General features: G+C 37.5%; 1 protein-coding gene across 1 annotated transcript in view; it reads left to right on the plus strand.

Moving 5' to 3' along the window:
• ADAM32 (ADAM metallopeptidase domain 32) overlaps positions 1–24,173 on the plus strand; it is a 109,654-nt gene that overhangs the window by 6,668 nt on the left and 78,813 nt on the right. The window contains exons 2-6 of the mRNA XM_053916360.1: positions 3,045–3,124; positions 17,487–17,548; positions 19,854–19,929; positions 22,590–22,666; positions 23,859–24,036. Coding sequence (XP_053772335.1) covers positions 3,045–3,124; positions 17,487–17,548; positions 19,854–19,929; positions 22,590–22,666; positions 23,859–24,036 — 473 coding nt within the window. The remainder of the gene's footprint in view (positions 1–3,044; positions 3,125–17,486; positions 17,549–19,853; positions 19,930–22,589; positions 22,667–23,858; positions 24,037–24,173) is intronic.

Here is a 24,173-nt window from a genome sequence, read left to right on the forward strand (position 1 = left end):
TTTCAGTAAAACGGTCAAAGCAACACAGCCATATGTTATGTATGTTGCCTCCAAAATCCAAATGCCTCTTGCCATTTATTATAGAGGTTAGTTTCCAGTGTCTTTAGACTGCTAGGCCATTACAGGTGGGTTTTTCTTGTGCATGGAGTATTTAATCAAGACTTTGGCACACCTGCTTCTGGCCAAGGCATCTAATACACTTGCTAGTTCAGGTCTTCTAGGCATGATGTTATGAATGTGGTCTCCAGAATGATTTCCTCTTAGATATTATATTAATTTCCTGTTGTTGCTATAACAAACTTATTATCTTACAGTTCTGTAAAATGGGTCTCATTGGGCTAAAATCAGGGGGTTGGCATTGCTCTCTTCCTTCTGGAGGCTGTGGTAGACAGTCTGTTTCTTTGCCCTTTCCAAATTCTAATGGTTATTTGCATTCCTTGGCTCGTGTCCCTTTCCTCCATCTTTACAGCCAAGAGCATTGGGCTGAGTTCTTTTCACACTGCCATCTCTCTGGTTCTCTCTTCTGTTCCCCCTCTTCTACTTTTAAGGTTCCTTGTGATTAAATTATGACCACAATTAATCCAGGATAACCTCTGTATTTTAAGTTCAGCTGATAAGCAACATTCATTCTCAATTACAATTTGCCAAGTAACGTAACATATTCGTGGGTTCTTGGGATTAGGACAGGGACATCTTTGGGAGGGTTATTCTGTGTACCGCAGAGTGTGGTGTGTGTAGAGTCGAGGTAGAAGCAGAACTAGAGATGATAAACACCCGAGGCAATGTGGATGGCAAAGGAATAATGCCATCACTGCCAAGTGATAATGCAAACTTGCTGTGGCAATTCTCTGCGTATTGGGACAGAGAAAACAGCACCTTTTCCTACCCATGGTTATATAGGTGCCAATGCCACTGTTGCTTTGCTTCCCTAAAGAGACCATATTTTGAACAATATTTGTTACTTCAATCATCACCTCATTTAAATTAAAACAACTATTCTCTATTATCTCATTTGCCCAGAGCAAACAAATAAAATGGGAATATAATAGGGATTACTGCCTTTGTATATTTCTTTTCCTTTTTTAATTTTGTTGACTCACTTTTTTATTATATTTTCTTCATTACCATTTATCCCCCTTATCCCTCTTCCACCTCACCCCCCACCCACCCACCAACCACCACCACCAGACTGCTGTCCATGTCCACGAGTCCTTTTGCTTTTTGGCTCGATCCCTCCACCCCGTAACCTGCTCCCCAACCCTGACCAGAGCGGTTAGCCTGCTCTCTGTCTATGAGTCTGTCTCTGTTTTGCTTGTGAGTTCATTTTTCATTAGATTCCATAGTGGGACTACTTTTCTGGATTCAGAAAGACTTTTGGTTTAATTTTTTGGTAATGGTGAAAATGATATTTAGAGTTTTCTCTCTGGCCCTTCCTACCATAATAACTCTTACCCTGTGGGTTAGGTAGAATAGATGGGGGTTGAACAAGTTACTGATTATTTCTAGTTCCACAGATGGTTCCATAACTGGGCAAATTGTGTCAGGGTTACCTCGTAGACCTATGAGGACACTCATTGGTTTGAGCATTAATCACGTGACTTTTTCTGGTGAGCGTACATCTTTTAGGTCCTCAAAAATTACTATTAGCTTAGATCCAGTATTCATTATTCCACAGAAGGCCTAGAAATTGGGTTTTCATTTTGTGGATCCAATCTGAGGACTTTTCTTCTAATTGATCAGTTCATCCTACTTACCTTTATTGATATGACAGATTTTTAATCTTAATGCTTCTTATTTATGTCATACTTTATTGATTTCATGCTTCTGTTTTGGTAAAAAGTCTTTTGCCATAAAAATCTGTGACAATTTATTTTTTGGGTGCCTTGTGTATTCTCTTGTCCCTTAATTTGGAATATTTATAATCTATTTTATATAATAGATTTAATTCTGTACTTAGGTAGTAGTAACTGGTGATTCCTCACTGTGATTAGGAAATTTAGTATTTTATTACTTCCTCCTACCTCCTGCTCTCCCCTTTATTACAGGTCTGTGGTTGTAATTCTTCTGTACCTTTATGTCATTTAACAATAGGTTTCTACTTCTACCACTCGATTTTTAGCATTAAGTCACATTTTTTTGCCCACAGTGCAATAAATTTGAGGAAATCAGTATGCACATATGGTATCCCTCTTCTTCTGCTATACTTTGTGACATTATTTTATATATTACTGTGCTTATGTAATCATAGTTTATAACATTTGCATTTAATTGAATAACTACAATTTCCACAGTTGCTTTAACCTTTATTCTATATTTAAGTTATTTAATGCTCGCTACTACGAGGCCATTTTCCTCAACTCTGTTTTTATCTTTATTGGGAAAAGTTTATCTGCCTTTCACTATGGCACATTGAGCTATATTAGTTAAGTTCTTGCTTGTAGACATCTGTCTTTTGCCTCCATGTTTCAGTAACAGTTTTTCTGGGTAAAATATTTCTGGTTCCATACTTTTTTCATGAAGATTTTAAAAAGGCATTATTATTCAGCTTTTTAACATTGAATTCTGTTTTAAAAAATTCACAAGCCAGCCTGCTTTTCTCCCTGTCCCCAGTATGATTTTCTTTTTCTTTTTCCTTTTTGCTAACATGCCCATAGGGTTACTTCTTTATCTTAGACAGCCAATAATTTAAGTAAAATAATCTCAGTCTTAATTAATTGTTATTGGATTTTACTATAATACAGTGTACTTTCCAGCCTATTGTTTCAAATCTTTTAATTCAGGAAAATTTTCTTGAGGCTTATCTCCGATTGTTTTTGGTCTATTCTATTTTGCTAAGGAACAGTAAATTTTGTGTAAGTTGATACTTCCCCCTGTGTTTTTTATGGTGTATTATAACCATTGTGTCTGTTTTTAAGTTGTTTCAAAGATTTTCATAGGAGTATACAGTGATAACTCCTATTTGCCTAAGTGACCTTATGAAAGACCCTGAACAAATGTTTAGTCAGGTTTAAGACACAATTACTAACTGTGTTTTATTTCTTCAGGTTCTCAAAATTCATCTGTCCAGATTGTATTTCCAGAGAAAATCCAAACAAATACAAGTGATAATTCAGAACTAGAAAATGTAAGATATATTTTTACAATCAATATTATTATATGTAATTTCTTATTTTTATCATTTAACAGTGAAATATGTCCACCCTATTATAGTATGAACATAAGTTCCCAGTATTACTTCTAATAAGAAATTTAAAGTTTTGATGGCAAAAGCAAATATGTACCTTAGAATGTCCTATTTTGTTTAATATTTGTCATTTCTTCATGGTGAAACTATTAAAAGTTCAAACAGAAAATAATGTAGAAGAATTAGGGTCTTAGCTCAGTGATGTCTAGATGGTTCGTATGAAGAGAATAGTTTTCTCCAACAAGGTTAAGGAGAATCTTTTGTAAATAAAGCCTCCTTCCTTGCTCTCTACCTGAGCATCTACGAGTTCTCAGAGAGAAGCCTTTATTCTATGATTTTTGTTAGAAAGGGAGATACTTTATCTTAGTCATCAATTTATTTAACAAATATTTCTCAGGGGTGGTATGCACAGCTATATGCTAAGTGTCTTAGGAGATAAAAAAAATAAATCAGGCCTTACTTATAAGTGGTCAGTATTTTGATAACACTTTATTTTTAACACTTTTATTATTTTTAACACCATTGTGAATGTGTACAACTCAATGACTGTTAGTACATAAAGAGAATTAGGTAAATATCACCACGATCCAGTTTTAGAACATTTCTCTTGTTGTAAGAAGTCCCTTCATGCCTCTCTGCAGTGCTCCTCTGCTTCCATTCGCAGCCCTTGGCACTGCTGATTTATTTGCTGTCTCTGTAATTTTGGCTTTTCTGGACATTTCATATGAATGGAAACATGTGATGTGTATATATGGGGCTCCCTTCACTTAGGTTTGTCCATTTTGTAGCACTTACCAATACTTCATTAATTTTGATTTCCTAACAGACACTGATGGACATTGGATTGTTCACAGATATTGGCTATTATGAATAATTCTGTTAGGAACATTTATGTGTAGATGTGTATTTTTCTTTTTCTTGGGTAGATTCTTAGGAGTGAAAGTGCTATGTCGTATGTTAAGTTTATAATTAACGTTTAAAGAAACTCCAACATGTTTTTCACAGTGGCTGCACAGTTTACATTTCCCATCAGCCACATGTGAGGGTTCCAGTCCTGCTGTGTTTTCACTTGTTAGCACTCGATGATGTCTGTCATTTTGGTTAAAGTTATTCTAGTTGGTGCGTAGTGTTTTTCGTTGTGGCTTCAGTGCGAATCACCCCAGTGAAAAATGGTGTTCATGAGCCTCTTAGCCTTTTATATATCTTCTTGGGTAAAATGTTCATTCAGATTTTTTGCCCATTTTTAAATTTGAGTTGTTTTCCTCTTTATTTCTGAATTTGAAGAATTGCTTGTATCTTCTAGATACAAATTCTTTATCTGACATATTATTTGCAGTTATTTTCTCCCAATTTGTGTCTTGCTTTATCATTTCCTCATTGGTATTTTTTGAAGTACAAACATTTTCAATTTTAATGATATACAGTTTATCAAATTTTCTTTTTATGGGTCTTGTTTTTGCTGATTGTATTTGAGAGCTCTGTTTTGGATTGAATCGTGCCCCCCGCCCCCTGACTTCATATTAGAAGCCCTAATCTTCAGTGTGACTGTATTTTGAGATGAGGCCTTTAAGGAGGTAAGGTTCAATGAGTTCATAAAACTGGTTCCCTAATCTGATTGGATTTGTGCCTTGAAGAAGAGGAAGAGATACCTGAGGCCGACTCTGACCAGTGGGGTCCATGTGTTGTGGCTGCAATGAACAAATTCACACAGACTACAGAAGTCCTGTGGATAAAAAGGGAGGGCATGGCCACTCTCTGAGTGAGTGAGGGCCTCAACCCCTGCCTGGACAGGCTTTTACTGCTTTTCTGGGTACATTACATTGAGGATGGTCCTCATTTACTGTGCACAGGTTTGCTTTAGGTGATTACCTTTTACAGATAACAAAGGAGAGGATTTTGCTAATTACTACAAAGAAAAGGATGTTTGCAAATACAAGGGGAAAAGTGGTTGAACTGGTTACACTCATCCTTGGAAGGTTTAGCATAGACTTTAGGAAGTTACTTTAAAGATGTGCAGTAAACATTTGCTGCCTCAATTCAGGGTGAGGGAGTTTTAGCAAAAAGCAAGGCTCAAAGCAGCCTAAGTACAATGCAGGCCTGGTTCCCCATGGGAAAAACCGATCCGTCGGCCCGGTTCCTGTGTGCCAACTTGTTCCTGGTGCCGACTTGCTCCTCGCTCCCTGATTCAGAAAACCTACGTACTTGCCGTTTTCTGAATCAGGGGCTGGGCTACATTTGCCACGGCCATGCGGATTGGTTCCCTATAGATACCTCCCCCACCCTTTTTCTCCACCTGAGCGCAGGAAAATGACCATGAGAGGATACAGCAAGAAGATAGCTATCTGAAAGCCAGGTACAGAGGTCTCACCAGAAATCCCCCCTGATGGCACCTTAATCTTGGACCTGCAGCTTCTAGAACTGTGGGAAAACAACTTTATTTTGTTTAAGTCTTTCCATCTGTGGTATTTTGCTAAGGCAGCCCAAGCCGACAAACGCAGATCTGTGAAGTAGGGTGCTGCCGTAAGAGATGCCTAAAACTATAGAAGTGGCTTTGAAACTGGGTGATAAGTAGAGGCTGGAATAATTATGAGCACATGCTAGAAAGAGCCTAGCTTGCCTTGAGATGACTATTGGTACAAACATGAATGCCAGAGGCAGTTCTGGTGAGAACTCAGAAAGAAGAGAGAGGAGCTGTAGAAAAAGCTATCATTTTAGAAAAAAAAATCTATTATCTATCATGAAAAGAATGTTGTTTGAAATATGTGCATTACAAGTGTTTCTGGTGAGATCTCAGATGGGAATGAGGAACAGGTTATGGGAAACTGGAGGACAGGTGATTGTTTTTATAAAGTAGCAGAGAACTTGACTGAATAGTGTTCCAGTGTTTTGTGGAAGGTGGAACTTGAACATTCATTTTCCTTCAGAAAAAGGGAAGAATGATGCAAAGGCTATTCAGAGATAATCAGGATTGACTCTCATCACAAGCCTAGGAAGCAAAGCTTTTTCCTCCCTGATTTCAGAAAATTGATGACCTTCTTAGTTTCACTGAGCCAGGGTGCCTCCACTCAGTGTCTCAGGCAAGGCTGCTATCCAGGGCCATAGGGGTGGGGAGGGGGCAGGGCTACTGCTTAGGGCTTTGGGGATAATACTGCTACCCCAGTGTGCACAGAGGGTAGAGCACCCATTCCATAAATTATGGTATAATGTGTTTTCATTCATCTCAAAATATTTTTAAATTCTCTTTGCGATTTTTTTCTTTGATCCATGAGTTATTTAGAAGTTTGTTGTTTAATTTTCATATATATTTGAGAATTTCCTAGATTTTTTCTGTTGTTGATTCTAATTTAATTCAGTTGCAGTAGCAAACGCACTTTTATAACTTCAATCCGTTTTAATTTCTTGACCCAAAATGTGGACTGTCATGGAAAACATTTCCTGTGCACCTGAAAAGAATGTGGGTCTTGCAGTTGTTGGATGGGGTGTTCTCTATGTCAACTAGGGGGTGTTGGTTAATGGTTTTGTTGGAATATCCTTTGTGCTTGTTTTTCCATCAAGTTTTATCTGGTATTGTGAGTGGAATGTTGAAATTTCTGACTATGATTATTAAATTGTCTATTTCTATTTTCAATTCTGTTAGTTTTTCCTTCACGTATTTTGAGGATCTGTTAAGAGTTGTGTGTACATTAAAATTTTTTATATCTTTAAATGTGTCAACAAATTTATCTTTATGAAATGTTCCCATTCTAATAATGTTTATTGTCTTTAAGCTTATGTTATCGGATACTGATATGGCCTTGTTTTATGGTTACTATTTGCATGATACACATCTTTTTCCATTCACTTACTTTGAACCTGTTTGTATATTTGAATCTAAGGTGTGTCTCTCACAAACAGCATAGAGTTGGGTATGACTGTACATGCTATTCAATGTATCTCGGTCTTTTTATTGAGGTGTTTAGATCGTTCACATTAAGGTCAATTATTTGTATGGTTGAATTTACATTCATTTTGTTATTTTAAAAATTTATTTCCTTGTAGTTTCTGTGGTATCACAACATGCATTTTAAGTTATCACCATTTATATTAATATGAACAATTTCAATAAAATGTAGAAACTTTGCTCCTGTATAGTGGAATTCTATCTCTGTCCCTTGTGCTATTCTTGTCATATGTACATCTGTATTTGTGTAAACCCATCTATACATTACTGTGACTAGTGCTTTTCCATTAATTAAAAAATTAATAGGAGAAATAAGAAAAATATGCTAGTCATTTAACAAATTAATACAGTGTTTTAAGTTAACTCATATGTTTCACCAGTTCTGGTTCTTTCAGCTACCATCTTTTGTTATTTCCTTTCAGCCTAAAGGCGTTCCTTTAGTGTTTCCCGTAGGGCAGGTCTTGTTTCACCTTCATTTTTAAAGGACAGATTTGCTGGATATAGAATTCTCGGTTGCCAGGATTTTTTTCCTTCAACATTAAAAAATTATTAACTTTTTTACTGCCTCCTGGCCTCGTTATTTCAGATGAGCAGTCTGCCATTAATTACACTGATGCTTCCTTGTAGGTAATGAGTTGTTTTTCTCTTCATGTTTGGCTTTCAGCAGACTGAACATGACGCAGCTTGATGTGTATCTTCTTGTATTTTTTTCTACTAGGGATTTGCCAAGGATTTGGATGTGCCGATTAATGTTTTTCATCAAATTTTGAATGTTTTGGACATTTTTTTCAAATATTGTTTTCTGACTGCCTCTCTTTCTTCCCCTTCTGGGACTCCCATTACACGTATGTAGAGTCAAAGAGTTTTCTGTGATGTATATGCCAGTATCCCACGAGCAGTGTTTGGGAGCCCTCTCTACTCATTCCACATTCTGGTCAAGACTAGTAGTGTGTGTGTGTTTTCTCACTTTAATGTTCTGCCGTTTGTGTATACCAGTGCATATAAAAATATATTTAGATATAAATTAAGCAATATATAATGTAATATATAATATATGCTTATATTTTATTTAAGTGGTTATAGATTTACTAATATATAATATGCATTTCATGTATTTATACATTAGATTTTTATTTATATATAAAATACATATTTTGCTCATTTATGTACACAATTTTGTGTAGTATGTATAGCATTTATGTTACATATTTTATATTTATATACATTTCAGTTCATGTATATTTCAGTGTTATTTCAAGTCTTCTGTTATTTCAGGAATGTTTTCCTGATTAATAATTTTATTTTAATTTTTTTAGAATTTATTTTTATTCTTTTCCATTACCCCTTAGTCCCCTCATACTCCCTTTACCTCTGCACCTCATACTCCCTTTACCTCTGCAATCACCAGTGTTGTCTGTGCCCATGAGTCCTTTTCCCTTTTTGCTCAGTCCCTCCGCCCTCTAACCTCCCCTCCCAACTTAGCTGCTATCCTGCACTCTATCTGTGAGTCTGTCTCTATTTTGCTGGTTAGTTAAGTTTGTTCATTAGATTCCACATATGAGTGAAATCATATGGTATTTGTCTTTCTCTGGCTGACTTATTTCGTTTAGCATAATGTTGTCCTGGTCCATCCATACTGTCACAAAGGGTAAAATTTTCTTCTTTTTTATGGCTGAGTGGTATTCTGTTGTGTAAATGGTTTTATCCACTCATCTACTGATGGACACTTGGGCTGCTTTTGTATCTTGGTGATTGTAAGTAATGCTGCAATGAACATAGGGGTGCTTATGTTCTTTCCAATTAGTGTTTTGGGTTCCTTTGGGTATATTCTCAGAAGTGGGATTGTTGGGTCAAAAGGCAGTTCCAGTTTTAATTTTTTGAGGTATCTCCATATTGCTTTCCACAGTGGTCTCACCAATCTGCATTCCCACCAACAGTGCAAAATGGTTCCCCTTTTTCCATATCTTCTCCAGCACTTGTTTGATTTATTGATGATAGTCATTCTGACAGGTATGAGGTGATATCTCATTGTGGTTTTAATTTTCATTTCTTTGATTACTAGTGATGTTAAGCATCTTTTCCTATGTCTATCAACCATCTTTATGTCCTCTTGATTCCACCAACTTTGTTCTTCTTTATCAGGACCTCTGTTGCTATATGGAGCCTTCCGTGGTTCCATATAAATTTTTGAAATATTTTTTCTAGTTCTGTGAAATGCGTCACTGGTACCTGGACAAGAATTGTGTTGAATCTATAGTTTGCTTTGGGTAGCATGGACCTTTTAATAGTGTTGTGAATTCTTCCTACCCATGAACACGGTGTGTGCTTAAACTCATTTGTGTCTTCTTCAATTTCCTTCTTCAGTGTCTTATAATTTTCTAAGTACAATTCTTTTACGTCCTTGGTTAGATTTATTCCTAGGTATTTTATTCTTTTTGAAACAATTGTAAATGGGATTTGTTTTATTAATTTCCCTTTCTGATAATGCATTATTGGCATATAAAATGCAACTGATTTCTGGATATTGATTTTGTATTCTGCTACTTTACTGAATTCATTATCAGTTCTAGTAGTTTCTTGGTAAAATCTTTATGGTTCTCTGTGTACTGTATCATGTCATCTGCAAATAAAGACAGTTTTACTTCTTCCTTCCCAATTTGGATGCCCTTTATTTCTTCTTCTTCTCTGTTTTCTATGGCTAGGACTTCCAGTACTATGTTGAATAGGAGAGGTGAAAGTGGACATCCCTGATTTGTTCCTGATCTTAAGGGAAACACTTGTAGTTTATGCCCATTGAGTATGATGCTGGGAGTGGGTCTGTCACATATGGCCTTTATTATGTTTAGCTATGTTCCTTCTAGTCCCACTTTGCTGAGAGTTTTTATCATAAATGGGCACTGGATTTTACTTTTTTTTGCATCTATTGATAAAGAAAGTATACTACCTAATATCAAACTATGCTATAAGGCTGTAGTAACCAAAACAGCATGGTACTGGCATAAAAACAGAGACATAGAAAAATGGAACAGAATAGAGAGCCCAGAAGTAAACCCACACCTTTATAGTCAATTAATATTTGACAGAGAAAGCAAGCACATAAAATGTGCTAAAGATAATTTATTCAACAAATGGTGTTGGGAAAATTGGACAGATATATGCAGAAAATGAAACTAGACCACTTTCTTATACCACACACAAGAATAAATTCAAAATGGATTAAGGACTTAAATGTTAGACCCGAAGCCATAAAAATTTTAGAAGAGAACATAGGCAGCAAAATCTTAGACATAGCTCGTATCAGTATTTTATCAGATATATTCCCTCCCCAGGCAAGGGAAACAAACAAAAAAAATAAACAAATGGGACCACATAAAACCATAAAGATTTTGCACAGCAAGGGAAAACATCAGTAAAATAAACGGACAACCCACAGAATGGGAGAACGTACTCGCCCATACATCTGATAAGGGGTTAGTATCCAAAATTTATTAAGAATTTACAAAACTCAACACTAAAAAACTAAACAACCCAATTAAAAAATGGTCAAAAAACTTGAATATACACTTTTCCAATGATTAATAACATTAAATATTTATTTATAACATCAATACAAAAAATTTAAATCATCATTGCTTATTTTTTATACTTATTCTTTTCCATTTTTTAAATTTCTTTATTCCTATTTGATTTTTAAAAATAATTATTCTTCCTATCCTCTATTTTTCTTATAGTACTTTCTGTGATGTATGGGATATTGTGTCTTTTTAATTTCTGAAATAAATTTTTTTAATTTCCATTTTCATTCTGAGCTCTGTTATTTCTCTTTTCTCACATTCCCTTGTGTTTAACCATCATATCTATTTATTTTTTTTGCTTTTCTTTTGTATCTTCTATAGTTATTTTATTTTAGATTACTTTGTCATATTAGGTGATGGTTTTATCTGATTGGTTGTTATATTTTTGTGGTATGCCTTTTTTAGATGTTTGTAGACTATTTATTTTCATTATTTTTTTTGCAGTATCTTTGTATGGGGTGCAATCGTCTTTTTCTTCTTTTTAAATGATATGGAGTTTTTACACATTATGATGAGATTTCAGTTTCAGGGGTTACTGGGGTTAGGCCAGAATATCTTTTCTAGCTTCATAGCTTAAGAGTTCCGTTCTCGTGTTTTAGATTAACGTATGATTAACACGGGCTCCGTGTGTTGCCACCGCCACAGAGCTGAGTTTCTAGAACTCTTCCCCCCAGTATCTCAACACTTTCTTTTGCCGACAGTTTTTCTTGTTCTTTCTAGTTCTTCTACTATAAGCAAGGCCTCTATCCTTCTGAAAGGAAGACTGTGTTGGGTATTTGCAGGACTCTAGAAGACTCAGGTCATCCTGCACCCGATCTTCCTATAGAGACTTAGGGGGTCCCTGTTCATTGTATCTTTTTGCATTTGCCTGAAAATTGGGACATGCTTAGCTATGCCACAGTTTTACAGGTAACCATGCCTACTGAAGCTGTTCATCGAGTGTGGGCTTCACTCTTTTTGAGTGTATTGTGTATTGACAATTTTTGTGTCTCAGTATTCTTAGAAATTTTAGAACTCCCCTTTGTTTTCTCTCTACCAATAGCTGATGATGTATTCTAAGTCTTCTGTAGGTTCTCCTGTCATCTCAATTTGCATCCCCGTACTCCCTCCTCTTGTATCCTAATCTTGGTTTATGAGAATACCTTGATGAAGAGTCTAGGTATGATTTTTAAAGAATATTCTAGCTGCTCTGTCTCCTTTTAGAAGGGATTTGGTGATTTAAAATTTACCCTATCATCATGATCTTGTCTTGCATGTAAGTCTTTAAATTATAAAGGGGGTTTATTTATCTCTTAAATTATTTTTCTGCAACAGACAGTGATGGTGCTTTACCCTGTTCCTAAAATACCCCTTTACTGGTTCGCTTCATTCCCTCCATTATCCAGCTATTGTGAGTGCAGCTGCTAATGGCCCACTGTAGATTTCCCCAGAAGATTGCCTTGGGGTGTTGGAGCTACTTCATCCAGAGTTTCAGGGGCCAGTGCCTGGAAAGTGAGAGGATTCAGAAGCTCCAGTTTTCATGTCTCAAGACAGGACAGGCTCTAGAGAACAGTTCCTCTCCAGATCTCCCTGTAGGATGAGGCTGAATTTAGACTTCACTTGAAACTCTCTCTATTTGTATTTAATTTTTACTCCTTGCCAATTTTGCTTCCCTCACGCTCCCACAGGTTTTTCCTGATAGCATTTCTTCCCTAAGCCACTTGCAAAAATAATTATAATTTCAGACCTAGCTTCTTGTGAATCGAGCTGGTACCAGACAGTTGGTACCAGAAACAGGGTGGTTCTAGGAAACCAACTCTAAAAACGGGATCTGGAGGTACTTTACCCACAATTTAGCTGGTAAGGAGGCCCCTGTGACTGGTGGCAGATGGAATATTGGTAATTTCTCAAATGGGTAGCAGTGAAGTTACCAAGACTTTCAGTTGTAGTGAATGGTGATGGTAGATAAATGGAATAGAGGTACTGGCTGGTGCAGTCGTTCACGCATTTGACAGTTATGGGGGAAACAGTAATTACAAGGATTGTGGAATTGATCAGTATCAATAATCCGATGAAAAGAGAAAACTACAGGCTTATACTACTTAATCATTAGTTTAAAGTGGAGTTTGAACGTCAGAGGACCTGAGCCTCATCTTTTGTAGCTAGAGGACTTACGTTGTTGGATGCCCAGGGCTTAGTCGTAAGAATTCCAGAACTTCAAAGGTTAAGTGCTGTTGGCCTGGCTGATGAGCTTTCAGCATCTCAGGAAGAATATCAGGAGACGTTCACATTTACCTGAGTTGGACAACTCTTTAAATTCATGATTTCACTGCATCTTCTGTTCTCTGTCATAACATAGTGAAAGGAATCTGGGTCACCTGGACGTTCCAAAGATCATCACGTTGGGTCACTAGACCAGTTACGTACAGTTAATTAGACCTCGCAAAAAATGGCAAGTACTCCTGCTATCCTGGCAAAATACATGCCACCAGAGGGTGAGGGGTGCACCCATGAAGACTGAGGCTCTTGATGCGTCAGTGATGTGTTGAGGGGTTTAGAGGGCAGTGGCATGCTGCAGCAGTCCCTCCAAAATGAAGACTAGATAGCTACATCTTGTGCCTTCTGTCACTAAGAAAGAGCCACAACACCTGATAGGCTTTTTTTTTGGTTTTGGTGGCAGCAAAGTTTTACTTGGAAATGCTACCCTGACTCATTTATTGAATGGTTTAAAAGACTTCCAGTTTCAAGGGCAGTCCGAAGTAAGAAAGTTCTACATCAGATCCAGGTTGCAGTATTGGCATCCTTGTGGCCTGGGCTATTTGAACCAGCAGACCCCATGGCCCTAGAAGTATTTATGGTATACATAGGTGCTTTGTAGAGTCTCAGGCAAGCCCCAATGGGAGAGTTCTGGTGCAGAATTTTGGGCTTATGGAGCAAGGGGCTTATGAAGCTTCAAGGCTTATGAAGCATTTCTTCATCAAAGAAATATATATTCAAAAAGCAGCTCCTGGTATGCTGCTTGTTTTTGAAAAATACTGTGGAATATGGCCATGAGATAGTAATGACTGTGCAACCTGAACTCCCTACCCATCCTGGACACGTGCTACTAGATTCACCAGGTCATGAAATTGACTGGGCCCAAGGGCAGTACCTCTGAGGCTGGGGTGGAGTGGGCCTGGAGGGCATGAGTAAGTTGCATGACTAGGTAGATCTTCATGTCACCACTGTTGTGGCATAAATACCTCTCTTAGCTCATACCTGTGGACTGCTGAGGGGTCCCTGTCAGGATGTAATGAAAGAAGAAAACATAAACTGCACGTTGTTCAGTAATGAATTAGCTGGTATATTGGTGTGAACAAAAACTGGATTGTTGTGTCTCTACTCCTCTAATCAGTGTTGTCCCTTACACACAGTGGAAGGGGAAATCCTCTCAGTGGGAGAGCCTTAGGTGGCACACCTGGTAATCCCCTTTGTAGTGAGAAGGAAGTAGGCCAAGACAAAACCATGCAGGGACTCAGGGGCCCTGGTGATTGGCTTGCATGTTTTGTCAGGTCCTAGAAAGAACAGGATTGGAAGATTAGATTGAGGAATCTGGGGGAGGGAGAGGCATGTGAACGGACCTATGACAGTTGGTAAAAGTTGTAGAGATCTTGTGTTATGTGTTAATACATACCAGAGAGCACCTACTATGGAAGAGTCACAGAACAAGCAAGTGGATGGATGGTACGTCCATTAGAGGAAAGTCAGCCTCTGTCCTCGGCTGCCCCCGTGCTTGCACAGGTGGATGAATGAAATAGCTGTGGTGGTAGAGAAGAAGGCTGTGCACAGGCCCAACAGCTTAGGCTCTCCTTCACCAGAGCAGTAATTACTGCCACTTTGGAATGTCTGATCTGTTAGTAATAGAGACTGATGCGAAGCCCCCGTTCCTGGTACCATCTATTTGTTAGCATGTTGATTACATTAGACTCTTTCCATTCTGGAAGGAGCCAGGCTTTGTGCTTCCTGTTCCTGATACATATTTGTGGGCATGGGCTACCTTTCCTGCCCACAGTGACTTGGCCAGCATCATTCTCTGCAGTGTATTGGCCAGCACTGTTACCCAGCATTTCTCTGTATGCCTGATCTGTTGACCTGGGATAAGATCAAGGACTCTGCTTCATGGCAAATAAAATGTGGTAGTGGGTACATTACCATGGGGCCCACTGATCTCTGTCACATAAGGCATCATCTGGAAGGAGCCAGCCTGATAAAGTAATGGATTGGCCTCTTAAATGCAGTTAAACTCCAGCCTGGAAGTAGCAGTTGCCAGGAATGATGTACTAGGGTATAGTTTATACATTAGACAAATGGATGTTATTCAAGGACCACGAAGTGGTAGAAGTGCTCCCGCTCACCGTCACTTCCAGTGAACAACTAGACTGTATTTGATCCGTTTAATACAACCGTATGCTCTGAGGGTGTACGGGTTCTGGATCTTAGAGGCTTCCACCAAGGAACATAGTAAACCTCCCTCTAAACTTAAAGCTACAGCTGCCTTATGGTTATGTTTGGCTCTTTGTCACAGAATAGCAAGAAAAAGAAAAGGAAAGAAATTGCCATATTGGCAGGATGATTTACAGTAACATCATGAGGAGTTGGGGTGCTGCTGAATTAGGGAAGGCACAGAGGCGAGTGTTTGGCATTCAGGTGGTCCCCTGGGGCTTTTCTTACAACCCCAGGGAAGTTTTAGCTGTAAATGAGAATGTATAGCAAGTGTGTCCTGTAAGTAACTGGCGGCCTAGAACCCCGAGAGATGAAGATCTAGTCACCCGGTCAGGCCCACCCTCTACCTGCCACAGACATGTTTTACTTCTTTCTTCAGTTTATTTCTGGTTTTGATTTAAAAAAATAAACACAAATTTTCGGAATAACTATTGGTTTACAGAAAAATTACAGACACTACAGAGAGTTCCCATATATGTTCACTCACTTTCTCCTAAAGTTACCATCTTTTATAACTGTGTTGATACATTTGTCAGTACTAAGAAATTAACATTAATGCAGTACTGTTAGCTTTATTTTGATCTCACCAGGTTTTCCACTAATGCGCTTTTTCTGTTCTAGGACTCCATTCAGGGCACTTCTGTCCAGTTAGTCATTATGCACCCCTGGTCTCCTTGCCCTTTTTCTCAGGCTTTCTTCTTTTTCATGATCTTGAAATTTTTAAAGAGTATTGGTCAGATATTTTGTAGAACATCCCTCAGTTTGGATTCCCCTGCTATTTCTCATGATCAGGCTGGGGTTATGGGTTTTAGAAAAGATTACAATAGAGACACAGTGCCCTTCTCGTTACATCAGGCAGAGCAGGGATGCTTGGCATCGACTTGGCTTGTCACTGGTGATGTTAAGTGACCACTTACTAGACCCTTTAACAGTCTGCCTTGTGTCATATTTTTTGATTTGTATAGTCTCTTGGTTGCTTTTTATTGTTGCGGTTCCTGGAAAGCTTATCTTTTTCCATGTTCTGGTATTTGTGTCTCTTGGTTTTCATATTCTTCAGCTAAGTTTTTTTTTTCTATGATACTTCAACTCTTGGTTTTCACATGTTATCTTTTGTTGAAGAAAAACCTCATCACTCAGGTTCACTGACCTACTGACATTATAACTTATTGCCATCCATGTTTTAATTTGAGAATAGTGGTGACAGAGTCAAAAAGAATACCAAATTTTGTTGAAGAATTTTCTGTTTAAAAATATAGGCAATACCTTTTAGGAGACGGTTAAAATAATCTTTGTGCCTACTGTGCTCCACTGACATAGATACATTCTATCATCCCATTGAGGCCGCCCGAGTGGAGGTTACCGCACAGCACTCCGGCTCTCTTTCTGAAGAGCTTGAAAGTCAGTTGCGTGTAGATTTCTAATACTTATTGGGCTTACTTTGGGGAAATAGAATGTATTATGTAATAGATACATGCTAAGATTTCTTTAACATTAAAACAATGGAATTTTATTTTGATGAAAAACTTGAGTTTACAATCTTTTAGTAAATAAAGAGCAAACACTTCATTTTCCTATCCCATATCTCTTAAGAAAAAAATCATTAGTAAATAGTCATCTGTGAGCAGGTTAAGGGTGAGGCAGCCTGGATAATAAACCGCCCCTGATGTTCACACTCCCTGTATGTGACTCGCTCTAAAAGGGTGAAAACGGCACTGGAGGTAATGATCTGTTGAACCGTTAAAGATGTGGGCATTGGATCTCGTTCTAATCATTCAAGTAAGTCCAATGACAAATACTCATTTTTGCTCATCGTGGGCAGTAAACATTTCACATCTTACTGAGGGATTATTTGATGGAAGCTCTTATTTAAGTTACACTGTGCATCACAACTATAAAAATGGCTTGAGCAGTTCCATTTAACACCACTTATAAAGTGCAACTATAAAATATTCTGCATTTTATCTGGGGTGTGACAAATATCAATCTAGGCTTAAAATACCCAAAACTGCTAATTTCCAACACTTCTAAAAAGATCTAGCTATGTCACAAAGGACTTTTTCCCCATACAAAGAACCAATTTCACAAACCTACTAGTAAACAAATGTATCTAACCCAGACCTCAGGATGCTAGAGTTGTACTCATTTAAAAAAAATTCAGCTACCTTTGGTCTTTAAAATTTGTGATACATTGCAGATTTTAAATCACACAGAGTGAGATGTTTTAATCAAGACATTTTAAGCATTGCTTGGAGGGAGTAATATAAAATTGTTATTTAGCTTATTCAATTATATTTGTATTCACTCCCAGTTTTTCTGGATTTTCTAGAAACAGATATCCTATATTATCCCAATAGATGAGAAACCATACACTGTGCACCTGAGGCAAAGGTAATTTTTTTTTTTAGTTTTGGATTTCATTTAATTTATATGAATTTGTTTACTTATAATTAAAATTGATTACTAAAACAATAAATATAGTTGTTAATAAATTTTTATTTGTCACAGATAAACAGATGCTCTGCTGTGAATTAATTAAATTTTTGGTCCTAATGCATCAAGCGGTCTTTTGTGAATAGGGGGGTTAGGAATAGAAAAAATAGGGACTCACACCTGAACATTAATCTCTGTGATCTCAATGTGGTGGAACCAGCAGGACCTGTATAGGGCGGGGGCAAAAGTAGGCCTACAGAATAGCATAGAAATCTATGAACAACTATAAGCCTACTTTTGCCTCACTCTGCATAATCAAGTGAGGATATCAATATAAGAACTAAGTATGTAACTGATTGTATTGGTTAAAATTTGATTGGGGAGGCAGGCCCACAATCAGGGATATTTAATAAGGGCTTTAACACAGAAATTAGATCATACACTGAGTGGGAGCTAATCAATAATTTATGGAAAACAGTACTAGCTATGTATCATCTTTCAGAGAATTAAGAAAATAATTAAAATTACTTTTTGTAAGATTTAATTCTCTAATGGAAACCCAGTTGTGAAAAGCTAGCTGAAAGTAATTTGTGACTTTCAAGAGGACAGTTTCAGTTAAATTTTGGGTGTAAAGCTAGACTACATGGAATTAAGGAGAGGCTAATTGTGAGAAACCAAAATAGTAAGTGTAAATAACTTACCAAAAACCTTGGGCAGAGAAAGAAGAAAGGTCAATAGAACGCTTTCAAAGAAAGCATTGAGTAAAAGAAGAGTCAACCTATTCCTGTGGACAGGAGGGAAGAAGAATGTGGTGAACAATAACACAAATAACTTCTCAAGTGTATAAAGGGAAGGTGAGAGGGACCGAAGCGTGGGGTATGGATAGAGCATGTGTATATAAAGTGCTATTAATTTGGGAAATTATCTACAAAATGACTATGACAGCATAATGCCAATTATGTTATTGCAAATAACTTGTGTGAGAAATAATGAGAAGCAGAACTACGATCGTGTAGAGGTAGTGATTTTTTTTGAGAAATATGGAAGTGGCAGGAGAAAGATGAGCTAGCAGATTGGGTACAGTGAGTGGTGGCAGAGATTTAGTGGGGCAGGGAAGGAGAAGGGGGGCAGATCTGAGTCAGGGAAAATGTGGGCTCACTTTTGGAGAGGTTGCATGTGAAGTGCTAGTGGGGTATCCCAGGAGTACTGTCTAGTTGGCAAGTAGATTTGGTTTAGAACGTGGAGGAGAGGTGTGGGTTTTAAAGCCATGTCTTTATGTAGGTATAAATGAAGCACCAGAAATGGACAGGATAAATTACAGACGTGAGGGTAAATATTAAAAGTGAAAAGGAAAAACAACCCACAAATGAATACCATGGGAACATTTAAGGGGAGAAGCAAGCATCCAATGAAGGGATTTGCAGAAGTAGAAAGATAAGAGGAAACCCAGGAGGAAATGGTACGACTGAAGTTGAAGATCAGATGATTTAAAGAAGGAGAATGTGGTCAACAATATAAGTGCGTTAGAGTGGTTTCACTTGACTTCAGACTGCCTTTGGGGTTTGACAACTGCAGGGCTGTTAGGTAATCAACCTACATGAGATGAGTTTCAGGGGAGGATTCCCTATAGAAATTAGTCTGGATGGTCCAGCTTTGTTACGTTGGGTTGAGGAGTGGGCGTGGGGTGAGGAAGCCTAACTAAAATAGTATGGTACCAGAGAAGGTTGAACTCAGAGTAGTTTTAGTACCTATGTTCAGATTAATATGACTTTTACAATGCTCTTTTACTTCATTACAAAGGAAATATGTATGCATGGAAATAAAATTTAGAAGTGAAAGAATAGACAGCTCTCATAATCCTACATCTTGTAGAGTCTCTTTTCCTTATTTGCTTTACAGGGATCCATTAAGATAGGACAATTATTTTGAATAAATGTGTATTTCTTTGAATAAAAATTACCTATGTATCAAAAGAAAATGCCTTTATCAGAGGTTGGCAAACTTTTCTCTAAAAGTCCAGACAGTAAATATTTTTGGCTTTGAGGGCTGTAAGTCTCTGTCAACGTGACTCAGTTCTGCTGGTGCAGCAGGAAAGCAGCCATTGGCCATAGTAAGTCAATGGCTGTGGCTTTGTTCCCGTAAAACTTTATTTACAACAACAGAGAGCAGGTCAGGTTTGGCCTGAGGCTGTTAGCTTGCCGGCCGCTGATTTATGTTTCAAAAAGAATAACTTTTTAAATTCTCTCTCTTTTTTTGCATTCAGACTATTTTTAGCTGATAATTTTATGGTTTACTTGTATAATCAAGGATCTGTGAATTCTCATTCTTCAAATATTCAGGTAAGATTTAAGTTCTATATTTTAGAAAATCTTTAAAACCTTTTTTTTACATTGAAAAGGTTTTAATGTAAATTAAAACATCTTCTCAGTCAACTCTCAACACAACAACCAGATCGATCCTATTAAAATCTAGCCTGACACTTCTCCAAGGAAGACATACAGAGGGCCTAGAGACATATGAAAAGATGCTCAGCTTCACTAGCCATCAGAGAGATGCAAATTAAAACCACAATGAGGTACCATCTCACACCAGTTAGAGCGGCCAACATAAATCAACAAACAAATGTTGGAGAGGTTGCGGAGAAAAGGGAATCCTAGTGCACTGTTGGTGGGAATGCAGACTGGTGTAGCCACTGTGGAAAACAGTATGGAATTTCCTCAGAAAACTAAAAATGGAACTGCCCTTTGACCCAGCAATTCCGCTGCTGGGATTATACCCTAAGAACCCTGAAACACCCATCCAAAAGAATCTATGCACCCCAATGTTCATAGCAGCACAATTTACAATAGCCAAGTACTGGAAGCAACCTAAGTGCCCATCAGCAAATGAGTGGGTCCAAAAACTATGGTACATTTACACAATGGAATTCTACGCAGCAGAAAGAAAGAAGGAGTTTATACCCTTTGCAATGGCATGGATGGAACTGGAGAGCATTATGGTAAGTGAAATAAGCCAGGCAGTGAGGGACACATACCACATGATCTCACCTTTAACTGGAACATAATCAACAAAAGAAAAAAGCAAACAAAATATAACCAGAGACATTGAAATTAAGAACATTGTAACAATAGCCACAGGGGAGTGGGGAGGGGATAGTGGGGAGAGGGGTCTATAGGAGCTACTATAAAGGACACAAGGACAAAATCAAGGGAGAGGGTAGAGGTGGGGGAGGGAGGTGGGACTGGCTGGGGTGGGGTGGAGGGAAGGGGAGAAAATGCAGACAATTGTAACTGAATAAAAATAAATAAAATAAAATAAAATAAAATCTAGTCTGATCATGTGACTCCTCTGCTCAGAACCCTCCATGGGATGACCACCTATTGCTCACAAAGTGAAAACCAAAGTCATTTCAGTATCCTACAGCCTTTATACAGTCTGGTCCGCTTTACCTGTCTGACCTCATTTCCTGGTATTTTCCACCTTACTCGCCTATTCCAATCACATTTCTCCCCTTGCTGTTCTTCAGACATACCAGACATGTTTTCCTTTCAAGGATTTTGTACTTTCTATTGCTTCTGATCCAGGAGTTTGTTCATTTCCAAAATACCACGTTTTTCTCCTTCATTTTCTTTAGGTCTTTGCTCAAAATCACCCCATTAGTCCTTGACTAACCCCTATTTTAAATGCATTCTTACACTCACTACTCTCTTACCTGTTTTGTTTTTCCCCATAATGGTCAAATATACAACATGCCATTTATTTTATCCACTTACTCTATTGTTTGATTCTCCAGTGCAACATAGTCCTCACCAGCCAGGGCTTTGGGTCCATTTTATTCACTGATGTATCCCCAATGCCTAGAAAAATGCCTTGCTCATAATTAGCATGTAACAAAAGTTTATTGAAATATTAAATCGGGCACCATGTTACTTCATTTATATTGGTGTGGATCATCTGTTTCTTTTTCTGACTTCTTTCCTCCCCTAATTCCAACATAAAGCAGTGTGTTAACAAATCTTACACTATTTCTACCAAAAGTTCTAGCAATACTGAATCTTGGAGATTATATATCTGGCATAATTGTACTGTGGTCAGAGACCAAACTGTGTGATTTCAATAATTTAAAATTTATTCTTGTGCTTCATAGCCAGAATATGGTTTTATTTTTGTAAATGTTGCACGTTCTTTAAAAAGAAAGTGTATTCTACAGTTTTAAAGTATAGTGTTCTGTCTGTATTAGGTTATTAACATGCTGTTCAAGTCTTCTGTAGATTCTGAATGCTTGATTTGTCAGTTACTGACAGAAGTGTATGTTTATTTTTTTAAATCATTTTTTAATGTTATTCTGCTACAGTTGTCCCAATATTTCCCCCTTTGCCCTCCTCTGCCCATCCCACTTCCGCTCCCACAGTCAATCCCCACACTGTTGTCCATGTCTGTGGGTCATTCATACATGCTTTTTGTCTAGTCCCTTCCCCTTCTTTCCATCATTATCCTCTCCCCCTCCCCTCTGGTCACTTTCAGTCTGTTCCATGGCTCCATGCCTGTGGTGTTATTTTGTTTGTTAGTTTATTTTGTTCATTGTGGGTCAAAAAACTGTGGTACATTTACACAATGGAATACTATGCAGCAGAAATAAAGAAGGAGCTCCTCCCTTTTACGACAACATGGATGGAACTGGAGAGTGTCATGCTAAGCGAAACCGTCTTTGCCTTTTAATTGATGACCTAAATTTATACAAGGGAAAATAATTTTATCAAAAACATGGGCTTGACTTTGGAAGCAGGGTGTAAAATAATAATCCCAATATTAATCCGGTAAGAGTAGTTAATATAGTGACAGTGGCAAATGTGAGGAGGCTGTTTTCTTAATGTTGCTTTATTCATACTGATATAAACTGTGTAGTCTGGAACAATATTTAGAAAATTCTATCAAATAAGAAATCATTAGAAAGTTTTGTCAATTTCTAAGTAACCAGATTACATTTTTTCTTTTCTAGACTCAATGCTACTACCAAGGATCTGTTGAAGGATATCCGAATTCTATTGTCACACTAAGCACATGCTTGGGACTGAGGTTATGTGGTTTTGACTGTTGATATGCGAATACCATAGTTATGCTATTTGGATGTATTGAGTTTGTCATGTTGCTATTAAGTGTGAAACGGGAAGGAAATGCCCATGTGCCTATTGTTCAGTGATGCTCTCTGCTCTTTCTTTTACTTCTCCTGGCTTTCCTCACTGACCAGAGAATTTCTTTCCTTAAAGGTTTAGATTTTCTGGTGTCCTCGCTCTATATCTTGTTCTTTCTTAACAGAAATGGCAGTTGAACATTGTGACTACAGCAAGTTTGAGGAGCTAAATTTAAGCTAGCTTATTTTTTCAGCCCATAGAATGTTTTTCATACCTACCATGTACCAACTACTAGCCTAGTGTTTGGAGATAGAAGGAGAAATAAAGATAAACAAGGTGTGCTTCTTCTCAAGGAAAAGCATCTCCAGAGAGAGGAAGTCAATTCTCCATAAACAAATAATTGTTAATATGGTACTCATTTTTCTAATAACACCAGTATCTGAAAGTCTCTACTATAGGGTTTCCTCCTTAGAACTGACAGAGTTTTCTATTATGTCAGGAAACTCCTCACTCTCGTTTTGTAGCATAGGGTCCTCGTTTTGCACACACAAAATGCCCCTCAGTGCTTTTACATGGAAATCTGAAATGTGCTTTTTAGGGAGTAGTTACTGGAACTGTTGTTACCTGATTTAGGGAAGAATAGTAAAACAGTTGTTTTACTCTTCGAGGTCATGTTTTAAATTTCTTATTCTTAGACTGTGTGCATAAACAATTAATAAATGTCTTTTCATAGAATTGCTAAATTTTATTTTTATTAAAAATCGCTCACTATATAACCTTTTATTGTCTTTTCCTAAAGCAGTGCAAACCAGATTTCTCTATTGCCCTCATTAAGTCACTGATTTGGAGGACTGGCTAGAACTCCTTGATCTCTGTGAATGCTATTCAGTGCACTAGCACTGGTCACATAACCTCTGCCGCCTGTGTACCTACAGGGATGAAATGGGAAGTTAATGTTGTGGAATGGGGGAGATCTTTGATCTCTTCAGAATCATCTTCAAAATAGAAAGAATTTGGGTCAAAATGTTGAGCTCACATGTGTTCTGTGTTTTCTCCATTTTTTTCCTTTTTTGATTCTGTCAGAATTTTTAAAAACGGACTAAAAGCACTTAAATTTTTTATCCTTAACTTTACAGAGGAATACTGCAATTTGAAAATGTTTCTTATGGAATTGAGCCTCTGGAAACCGAAGTTGAATTTCAGCATATTCTCTATAAATTAAGGAATGAAAACGTTAAGTTTGCAGTTCATACTGAAAATAGCCATGACATAGGACAAAACCCAATGGACTATAACATTTTCATAAGTGAAAAAGTTAGTTACGTTTGCTTTTTTACTACTTTCAAGACAGTTTCTGCTTTTGTTTATTTAAAAAAGAAATGTATTAACTATGGTGTAGCTGTAGCTAATGTTTTCTTTTTTCCCCTTTGTACTGAATTTATTGGGGTGAC

This window comes from Desmodus rotundus, chromosome 13 (assembly GCF_022682495.2).
Source record: "Desmodus rotundus isolate HL8 chromosome 13, HLdesRot8A.1, whole genome shotgun sequence".
NCBI lineage: Eukaryota > Metazoa > Chordata > Mammalia > Chiroptera > Phyllostomidae > Desmodus > Desmodus rotundus.